At 39.6% G+C, this 11,408-nt stretch overlaps 1 protein-coding gene across 1 annotated transcript; it reads right to left on the reverse strand.

Annotated features, from left to right (window-relative positions):
* Positions 1 to 614: 614 nt before the first annotated feature.
* Positions 615 to 9,064, reverse strand: LOC128951574 (twitchin-like). Its single transcript, XM_054296821.1, has 2 exons — positions 7,282 to 9,064; positions 615 to 7,249 (listed from the first exon to the last, which is right to left on the reverse strand). Exons 1-2 carry the CDS (start codon positions 8,903 to 8,905, stop codon positions 615 to 617), a joined length of 8,259 nt encoding a protein of 2,752 aa, XP_054152796.1. The 5' UTR covers positions 8,906 to 9,064.
* Positions 9,065 to 11,408: the final 2,344 nt, after the last annotated feature.

The following is an 11,408-nucleotide window of genomic DNA, read 5'->3' on the forward strand; positions in this document are numbered from 1 at the left end:
CTAATGATTCAGCTATTACGTACCAAATACTGTTACAATCGCCACCCAACCATTGTCGATCGTCCCCGATCGACTTAAAATTAAAAATACATCAGATTAAAAAGGATAGATTAAATAGAGTACAATTGCATGCGTTTTCTGAATTCAAAACAACACGTGTATATAAAAATCCGACGTCGAACGCCTCTTCTAGTCGGTTATCGATATCGATATTAAATCGTCGATCAGGCCACCTTCCTATCGACAAATGACATCGACCTAATATCAAATTAAGTCGACCACGACTTATAACGCATTGAACGTCTTCAATGCGATGCGCTTAATGTAAGGACACCACGAAGGTTCACATACAGTTTCTTCAGTACTGAATAACTCAGGGCTCTGATGAACCCTCTGCGAAATCGTTATCCTATCAACATCCTGTTATACAAGATACTGATAAATAACAAATGTGTTCTGTTTTTGTGTAAAATGTCTTTGTGTATGTATTAGGTTAAAATTTAAATTAATCATTCAAACAAATAAAATAATTAAATTAACTAGTATTAACTAATAACAGGTTATCTGCGGGCGGTCAGCTTTGACTGCACAAGACGCGTCTGCAGATTTCCCGTTTACTCAACATCTACCCAACCATCGTTGTTGGAAACATAACAACCAAGGAGTCCAGTTGACTCACTCGGTTCTGTTTCTCCGTCTTCGGTAATGGCAATTACGCGAAATTCAACTTTTATCCGTGAATCGATTATTGGATAATTAAAATACGGCTTCTTCTGGATCTCAAAGTTAGCTCGTGACCAGAAGTCTTGATCCTCTTGTTTCATTTGAATTATGAATTCACAATCGCCCATTGACTCCGGCATCTCCCACACCAGTCGGATGTGTTTGTCATCAATTTTCCTAACGAAAGGTTTCCCCGGTTTAATGCAACTAGAGAACTGTGTAGCGGCGTCTCTTGTTGTTGTCACAAAAGAAGATGATGTTTTTGCTTCTATTTTATTATTATGGGTAATTTTCTTGGCTAACCGTCTGTACTCTTCCGGTAACTGATAAAGTCGGCTTAATGCGAGAAATGGTTTCCCGTGTTTGTCTTTTGTGGTCATCCGGAATTGATATTGTCGACCATATCGTATGTTGGAAACGTGAGTCATATGGAAATCACAGTATTCTATGTGGGTCCATACCCCTTGCGTATAATCCTTAATCTCCACATTATATACGGGGTTGTCATTTTCGTATTTTGATAAAATTTTCTTCCAACATAAAAGTACAGTGTTGTCATCGAGTTGTTGGACAGTCATTGGGAATTTTAGTGGTAGTTGGTGTTTAGTTTCATCTGAAATTTTCGGTGTTGGTGACATGGATTCGCTAGATACCAGCTCTGGTTCTACTTTGGTATACACTCCGCCACTGTATGTGATTTGCCCCCATAGACATCTCAATTTGTCAATGAGTACAGTTTTCTTTCTTAAACAGGATACTTGAATATCACAATTCAATTGCTCTATCTGCTTAGGAGATAAGCCGGCGACGCCGGTGTCTTTAATTGTGTCTACTTTCTTAGTAATCACTTCTTCACTATCTTCTACTTCAATTGGTGACGAGATTGATTCGGAGGGTTGAACCAATTTGGTATCAATACTAGTTAGTGACTTACTAGCCGATTGACTACTAGTAGTTGTTTCTGATGTGGTGGTCAATGTATTATTTTTATCGGTTTTAATTGCAGAGGAGCTGATGTCTATGGTTTCAGTTACCAATATTGACTCAATCGCATCGACGGTTGGTCTAACCCTTTCAGCATGAATGCCAAAGTGTTCGCCACTTGCTCGTCTTAGGATTAGGAGAAACTCGTGGTTCTCCGGGTTTTGGGCCAATGATACAATTGTGTGTCGTTCGCCATTGACTTCAATGAATTGACTTCCCTGTTGTGTCGTGTCATTAGTTGGTTGCGTGTGGATATTATTATCGCTATTCTGGCTGGAGTTTAGACAATTGACTTGTTCAGCACCATTTGCCAGATGGTTGTCTTCTGATTGGATTTTATTTCCCGCTGTTTTATTAATATTGCGGACTTTATATCTGGTGCTTCTAAACCAACTGCTAATCGATTTTCGGCTACGATTCAGTAGTTTGGATAAGTAATCATAATCGACCGACGACGGGTATGCGTTGGTATCGTAAAATTCTTTTAGAATTTTTCTTTGAGGATTTGAAAATCGATTATTATTCGTTATTGTTTTGGACACGACTTGATTACTTGAGTTAGCAATTCTTGGAATGCTGACATCGACGCTAGTTGTTGAGGGTTTAGTATCTGTGTCGACGGGTATTGTCGATTGTAGCACCTTATCCAATACATTGCATAAATTTTGTCTTTTAGACAAAATTTTGTTTTCGTCTACTATTGGATTTTCTTCTTCTCTTTTTCGTTTGGCCGGGTTTTCATCTGGTTGTGTCAATATTGTAGGATTATCACTGTCATCACCGTTGTAGCCGTCTAATTGAGGTATTTTTGTATTTTTAACGATATATTTCCTTTTTTCATAAGTATTAAGTGGTTCGTTTCGTTCCGGTTTCGGCGGATCATCAAACGTATTCTCAGTCACTGTCGAGTGATCCGTTTCGAGTTCTTCTAAGTCGCCTTTTTTTTTGACGGCCTGCAACTTATATTTTCTTTCGGGAACCAAATTTGACACTTGCATCTGACAATCCTTAGTTTTACCGCACGGAACCCATCGACCAGTTTCTTCATCCATTTTCTTCACTTCATAGCATTCAATAGGAGTTCCTCCGTCATCGTATGGTTTCCGTTTCAATTTACAGCCCTCCTTGTGTACATCAGTCACCTCAAGAGGTCCTTCAGGTCTAGAAGGAGCGGCCAGTACTGTGAGTTCGACTTCAACCGAATCGCTAACGTTTCTATTGGTAGCCGTAGTCTTATACTTTCCCGACTGCTCTCGCGTAGCTTTTGATACAGTCAGTTCCGAGTGATAGTCAATATTCTCGATCTTAATGTTCAAATCGTCCGATAGTTTGATGCTGTCGTTACTGAAAGTCTTGACAACAGTCGTCGGCGGTTCACCTCTGTCGTCATCATATATGTTAGAACGACCCGCTTTGATGGTTGTATTCTTCAGATTAGTTCTATCAATATATGGCTTTTGGTTTCTGTCTTTTACAACATGTGGTTCAGTGGCTTCACTGGGCTCTCCCGGACCGGCAATATTGACGCCCTTAACCTTGAACTGAACGGATGAGTTCTCTTTGAGTCCCTTAACAGAGACTTCTGGTTTGGCATAAGGTGTTCGAAGCACTTCTTTCCAGTCGTTGCAAAACTTGACTTTTATTTCAACGATATAACACTCAACAGGTCTTCCGCCGTCTTTTTCAGGCGCTGTCCATTTGAGGTCAACTTTTGTATTATCGTAGTCAACAACTTCTGGTTTTCCTGGTTTCGATGGTTCTTCTAATGGATTCTTCGCCACAATGGGTCCGTCTGTTTCTAGCGGTTCAGACTCTCCCTCTTTATTGATGGCTTTAACTCTAAATTTATATTTCTTGACTTTGGTTAGACCTTCACATTTAAAACTGTTGGCATTGGGTCCGACTTCACCAACCGGTACCCACCGACCGCTGTCGACATCCATTTTCTCGATTTGGTATCCCTTGAGTTCAGATCTGCCCAAATCTTTTGGTTGTTTCCATTTGAGTTTAGCCGACTCGGTGAATACCACTTCAACAACAAGTGGGCCCTCAGGAGGAGTAGGCTTATCGAGAACTACTACATCAGCACATTTGGATATAGTGCCGGAACCGTTAGTCAAAGTCAATGTAAATTTGCCGGAATCTGCTCTCACGGCTTGTTTTATCAGTAATAATGTATTTTTTGGTGTGTTTTCAATTGATATACGACTCGATTGCTTGATATCCACGCAATTGATAGCCCACTTGACCTCAGGTGCCGGTTCTCCGCTGTACTGAATATCATACTTAATAATAGCGCCCTTCTTGACCACCAAATTCTTGAGATCGTCACCAATAATAAAAGGTTTGACAAACCGTGCCTTTACTATCAAGTTTTTAGTCGGATCACTGGGTTCGGAAGGACCGGCCTTATTGATGGCTCGAACTCGGAACTGGTATTGTTGGCCCTCTTTAATAGCTGGCGGAACTACTTTTCCTTCTAATTGATTGCCTGACACTTCCAGTGCTGTGACCCAATCGGCTGAGAGTTTATCATTTGATTCAACAATATATTTTTCAATGGGTGCTCCTCCATCTTTTTCGGGTGCTTTCCATTTGAGGTCCACGTGATCCCTATCCCAGTCGACAATCTCCACGCCTTTAGGTTTGGATGGTTCGTCGTACGGATCTTCTGCCAAATAAGTTTTCGGTGCAGTCAATGGTTCGGACGCACACTTCTTGTTGACGGCACGGACACGGAATTTATACTCTTTCTTATGCGCCAAATCTGTGACATCCATATTGCAGTCGGGAGTGGTTCCCACTTCAACCCAACCGCCTCTCATTGATAAATCTTGTCGTTCGACGACATAATACAATGGAGGTAGACCTCCAGTATCTTTGGTTGGATTCCACGCCAGTTTGCAGCGATCGCGGAACACATCGGTCACATCCAACGATCCCTCTGGAGGTGACGGCACGTCCACAAAGTTAAACTTAAGCGGTGTCTTAGACTCGCCCTGACTGTTGCCTAAACTGAAATCATACGGACCTGAGCTCTCACGCGTCGGTTTCTTAAATGTTATTATAATTTTGTCTTCTTTTATAACAGTATCAACATCTTTAGTACTGACAGGCTCTCCATTGCGCATCAGTTTCGGTAAAACATTAGAAGTACGGGTTCCTTGAACTTTGTACGTAATCTCTATACTGAACAGATGGTTAGCGTCTACCTGATAGTCAGTTTGTGTTAATCGTAGCTCCGGTTTCTTCTCTACCTCTTTGACTTCCACATTACAACTGCATTCAATACCCTTATCCGATGCCACACTATACTCTCCGATATCATCTTTTTGTAATTGTTTGACTCCATTATCTGTCGGCGTCTTTTCACGTGATTTCTCAATTGAAAGTCGTTTTTTCGGTTTTTCAACAGTAATTGAATCCTTTCTTTTGTCATCGATTATAGTTGTCTTTTTGATTTCCATTTCATTTTCTTTGACCTCTTTAGTGGTCTTCTGTTTCGCTCCGGTATCGGTCGGTTGTGGAGTTTTTTTGCGAGATTTCTTCAGTGATAACTTTTTCTTTGGTTCTTCAATAACAATAGAGCCCTTTCTTTTTTCTTCTATCACGTCTTTTTTAATAATCGATTGTTTTGTTTTGTCTTCGACAGTGTTTTTAACAGTAATGGATTCCTCCTCTTTAGTTGACTTTTTAACGGCAACTGATTCTTTGTTCATTTCTTCTTTTCCACGTATTCTACGACCCGAGTCGTCCGTTTGACAACCTTTACGTCGTCTATCCTTTTCTGATGGTTTGGTCGTGATTTTCTGTGTCTTTTCCGACGGTCCACTCTTTCCGAACATATTTTCGGCGAACACTCGGAATACATAGTCGCGATTGGGGTTAAGTCCTGTTATCTGATGCATCAAAAACCTGGTGGTTCCGCATAGGACCCAACTATCTATTGTTGGTTCCCTTTTCTCATTAATATAGTTAGTGATGGTTGAGCCCCCGTCCCACAGGGGTGCCTTCCATGAGAGGGTCACGAAGTCGTCGCCTACCAGTTCGACAATTGGGAATCGCGGCAAATCCGGACAGTCACTGATTTGCATTTTAATAACTTTCGAGTCAATACCCAGCTCATGCTTAGAGGTCGTATTGTAGGGGCCGGAGTCCAGTTTGGATACCCCTTGTGTTGTTAGAATTGCGTGCCTTTCCCTAACTTCGACTTCAAAGTGATCGCCGATTTCAATCTTTTTTTCATCGGCGTCTTTTCCGAAAACTTCAAATATGGTTAATGTATAAGTGTCCCCGTCTTTAATCATACTATACTTTCCGCTGTCATATAACTCTTCGACTCCTTTAAACGACGTAATTGCTGGTTTGGGAACACCCATTACAGTACAAGTAAATATTGTGTTTTTATTCTCGACGGCCATCATTTTTTTTTGTACAATAATAAACACTGGATGAGTGATTCTTAAGTTTTTGATTTTAATGTATCCGGTGTTCTGTAAGGAAGGACAGAGGCCGGCATCGTTGACGGCAAATACTTTGAACTCGTACTGTCGGTCTTTGATTAGATTAATTATATTGATTTGTGTTGAAGGACAGTACGCAACGTTAACTCTTTGCCAGGTTTCCGATCCTGTCTCTCGTTTCTCGACAATATAGCTCTGAATTCTAAATCCGCCATCCGATTGTGGTTTCTCCCAATGAAGGTTAACAAAATCGCCGCTAATATCGGTTTTATTTGGTACTCCCGGTGCCGACGGCTTATCGTAGGGTGGTTTAGCAACGATAGGATTTTTGCCGACTAATGGTTCGCTTTGTCCGTTCTCGTTGACGGCCATAACTCTGAAGAGATACTCTCCGCCCTTATTCAATCCCTGACACGTAAAAGTGGTGTCCTTACAGAAAGAGGTAGCCGCAACCCATTGATTATGTATCGTCTCTTTTCGTTCAATGATATAATGTGTTGTTTTACATCCGTCGTCATATTTAGGTGGTTTCCACGAAATAGTCGCCGAACTCTTGTTGATATCAGTGACATCCAGAGGACCGGTTGGCTTACCAAGCAGTTCATTGACAAACACCTGAACTATGGCGTCAGTCTGTCCGGAGTCGTTCTTAACCATAATCTTATACTTCGTTTCATCCGATTTGTTGACATCTTTGAAAAATACAATCAAATATTCGTTGAATACAGTGAACCGCAAGTGATCCGATTCTTTGACTTCGAGTCCGTCCTTATATAGCGAGACATCGAATGGAGACAAACCCGAGAGATATATCTTGATCTTTGAGTTGTCTTTTTCTGGGAAATACACTTCATTCGGACACTTAATGATTTGAGGCGGCGCTGCAATAGTCACCGAAGCACTGCACCTATCGGTGCCCAAAGCGTTGACCGCTTCACAAGTGTAGTCGCCTTCGTCTGTACCCAAGACTTCGGAAAATATTAATTTAAAAACTCCTTCTTCAGTATCGACTGATCTGATTCTTCTGGTGTGAAGTTCTCTGCCGTTGCGGAACCATCTGCTTGTGGGCACCGGTTTTCCTATGGCTTCGCACTCGAGTGTCATCTCTGACTTAAGAGTAGTGTTTTGTTGAATAGTTTGCGTACAAACTCTGGTTTGGCTCTGCCGGTGATCTTCTGTTCTTTGACTGATGTACTCATAAGACACGTCTCACTCTTACCGGAGCTGTTGACGGCACTGACTCTGAAGTCATACTCATTATCAGTGGTCAGGTTGAGAACAGTATGTTCACAATCAAGACATCCGTATTCATTAACTTTTATCCAATAACTGCTGTTATGTTCTTTACGTTCGACAACGTAACCAGTAATCTTGGATCCGCCGTCACTTCTCGGCGGTTCCCACTTGAGGTCGACATATGTTTTACCAACCTTCTTGACGTGAAGATTCTGCGGCGGCGATGGTTCGGCTCCCTTACCCTTCATTCTGAATGTGGCCGACGGCGGACTCGGTTTACCCCAACCGGCGGCGTTCTTGGCTTTAATACGGAACTCATACTCTTTGCCTTCAATGAGTCCACAGATTGTAAAGTTGGTGTCCTTGACAAGAAATTCATTGCCAATAAGCCATCTACTATCAGTCGGTTCCTTGTATTCCACACAATAGCCCTGTATTTTGAAACCGCCGTCACTGTACGGTCGTTCCCAACTAAGACTCGCCGTATTTTTGGTGGAATCAGTGATCGTTGGTTTTCCGGGTGCGTCGGGAGTGTTGAGCAGAAACTTAGCAGTAATGGGTCGATCCGTTTCAAGTGGTTTACTGACGCCGTACTGGTTCTCAGCACTTACTCGGAAGTGATAGACTTTGTTTGGTTCCAAACCAATCACTTCGTAATGACATTTGCGTACAAAAGCGCTCACTTTAATCCATTGTTTAGTTGTTTGGTCCTGTTTTTCGATGATGTAATTAGTGATAGGACTGCCCCCGTCATCGAGCGGTGGTTCCCACGTCAAAGAGCAGGTCTCAGGCGTCACATCAATCACTTCAAGCGGTCCTTGAGGTACACCGGGAACGTCAACGACCAGTACTTTACAGAAGGGTGAATCACTTCCCTCAGTGTTAGTCAATTTGACGCCACATTTGCCGCCGTCTTTGCGTTTGGCTTTTCTGTTGAGCAAAATTGTGAAACACTCGTTCACTTCTGAGGTCACTCTATCGTCCGGCAAAATAACGGTTCCGTTTGCAGTCCATTCAACCTTCGGTGTCGGCGAACCACTAAATGGTATTCTAAGTCTGAACTGTTCGCCAGCCATTAAAATAATGTCTTTCACTGTAAAGTCGGCATCGATTTTGGGTGCTGTTGGCGGTCGGTGAGCAATAATGGCATCGGAGGCATAACTGAAAGCCCCCTGACCGGCGGCATTTTGTGCGGCCACTCGGAACTCATATTCCTCATTGTTTTCAAGTCCTGAAACTTTGTAAGTGAGGTCAGCTATAATGCCGACGTGACTGCGAGTCCAGTCTTTATCGCCAACCTTCCGCTTTTCGAGGACATACCCAGTAATTGGGGATCCGCCGTCATTGCGAGGTTTAGTCCACTTAAGTGTAACCGAATCGTCACTCGTGTCAATAGCTTTAGGAACTCCGGGAGCGTCGGGCGTATCGAATGGATATTTTGCCAAAACTGGTTCATCAGTTTGTATCGGATCACTAGTTCCGTATTGATTCTCAGCCATGACTCGGCAAAATTTTACGGATAACTGTTAGACGTTTTACTTTAAGATTAGTTTCGTTGACTTAACTGTTAACTTTTGTTCAATTATGATTCACTTATTAACTGATACAGTGTTTAGTTGCAATTTTTCTGTACTATTGAAATCAGACTACAATGCAAGCGTTGGTAGTGGTAGCTATAAATATCTATTAATTTGTTGGGCAACAGATATAACTTTAACTATACTAATAAGTTAATGCTACGAAAATAGCATCAGTATTTTAGGTTACATGACTGTATGCTTGACAAAATTTTCTAAACTTTTATTTTTTTTGTTGAAAATTTTTAAATGCATTTTTTTTTTATTTATTAATTTTTCTAAACTTTATTTTCGTATTTGTGTTGGTATGTGCATTAGTTTGCATATACAAAGTTAAAAAAAAGCTTATTCTCTGTAATTAAAGAGATTGATTTATGCATAAAATGTTTATATAACTTATTTTATAAAAGTTACTTCTGTACTGTATATAAATAAATAAATTTTTGTATGTTATATTTTTAAATGGATATTGAATGTTATACAAAATATTTTGTTAAAAATTTTCTGCAAACTAACTGAAAGTCTGAACTAACTATTATAACAAAAAAAAAATATTATTAAAATAAACTAAAAATTTTTTTGCAAAAATTTTTTTTTCAAATTTATTATGCGATACAAAACTTCTCTAATAACAATCGGATTCAGTAATGCTATTGAATTTAATTAATTGTATTGATTGATTCATTATTACATAATAATATACTTCGCAAAACTTTCATGTTATTCAAGTCAATACCATTTAATTCATTGAAACTTAAGTCTAGATTCTTTAAATTCAAGATATACCCAAAAATAGATCAATTGCTAAATCAGTTAGCCTGATATTAGCTACTGAAAAGTTAACTAATTTAGAAGTAGTTTTGAATGATAGTGAATCCAAACGCTTGGTTTTTTTTATAGTGTGGATCTAGACTCCTAAGGGATAACAATCGGGTGGAACCGTCGTCCGGTAATTCATTTATTCGGTTTGATAGCAGTTTTAATGATACGAGTGCTTGGAGGCGACGGATGGCTTGAAAGGGGAGGCGGTCTATCAAGTTATTAGTCAATAATAACCCTATTAATGTCTTTTCCAGTCTAGATGTAACACATAGAAAGCATATGCATCTGCTTCTTCAATCTTTAATTTTAAATCTTAAATTAATCTTCACCAGAGAAGACAATGAGATATACATCCGTTCTATGGTTGAAAAATTATCAAACAATATGTTGGGCAATTCATTCAATGATTCATTAATGGGATGTACGCTAAAAAGACTTAATCGGTAGTGAAATCAATAGTTTTAAATCATCTCTTATGTCTTTATATAAAATTATTTTTCAGTCAATAAGAAATGCTTTGTCCAATGGATAGCGCGAGCACCGAGACACTCGGCCTTAAATGGCTATCAATGATAATGCTTTTCCATCATTGCTTGTATTGACTGAATCAATATTTGCAACAGATATGCTTTCAGATAAAACAAGAGCTTTTGATACAAACGGTTGACACCGTTACCGCTCAGCTTAATCATTGTTGTTACTGCTATACACTAGATAACTAGATAATTGGTTAGCAAAACAATTGCAAAAGAGCTCAATGATAATGACAGTGATCACCAACACATCCAAGTTATTTGAAAAAAATGTATTTTTTTATAAAATAAAATTAATAATAAACTTATCAATACTTATAACTAGAGATACAGCACTATTGTAGTCAATTATTTCATATAAGTATGTCAAATATTGGCAATTATAACGACATTTCATTAAATAGTAATTAAAAATATGGCTTCAAATAGTAAACAGTTTGTCCACCTAATGGACACTACCTTAAAATTGACTTACTAAGTTATAATAAGAAAATTATAATCTTTATAAAATTAATAATTTTAACAAACAAAACAGACATTTATTATAAAAAAAAACAAAATAAAATAAAGTTACTTACTGTGGTTTTTGTTTATGAATTAATTGTTAGGCCATTTTATATTTGCGTTTTTTCTTTCTTGGACTTACCTGTAGTTGGAAAATGTCGAATGTGGATCTATTGGGCATTTTCATCCCGAGTTCTGATAAAATAGTCAACGGTGTCGGCAATCTCGCTTTCCGCTGGCCAGACATTGTTGGCTACTTGAATGAAAATCTGCTTCGCCTCCTGTGGGTGGGCGGCGGTCCTGGTGCGGGCTCCCGGTCGTCCAACCGACTGCTGATCGCTGGCTAGTTGTTAATTAATTAGTCACACTCACTCATAATTGTAATATTTATTTTCAACACAATTAATAGCAATTTTACAACAATTATAATCAGCAAAATGTTGGGTAACGGTTGTAACCGACTTTTACATAACAACTGACTGTGTTTACTGTACTTCTGCTTCTGCCCTCCGTCCTCAACGACTACCCACCTAATTATACCAGACCGACAACCGAGTTGTGCGCAT

The sequence above is a fragment of the Oppia nitens genome, unplaced genomic scaffold (assembly GCF_028296485.1).
Source record: "Oppia nitens isolate AA-2021 unplaced genomic scaffold, nextdenovo-longstitch-racon4-pilon3 scaffold1_pilon_pilon_pilon, whole genome shotgun sequence".
In the NCBI taxonomy this organism is placed as follows: domain Eukaryota; kingdom Metazoa; phylum Arthropoda; class Arachnida; order Sarcoptiformes; family Oppiidae; genus Oppia; species Oppia nitens.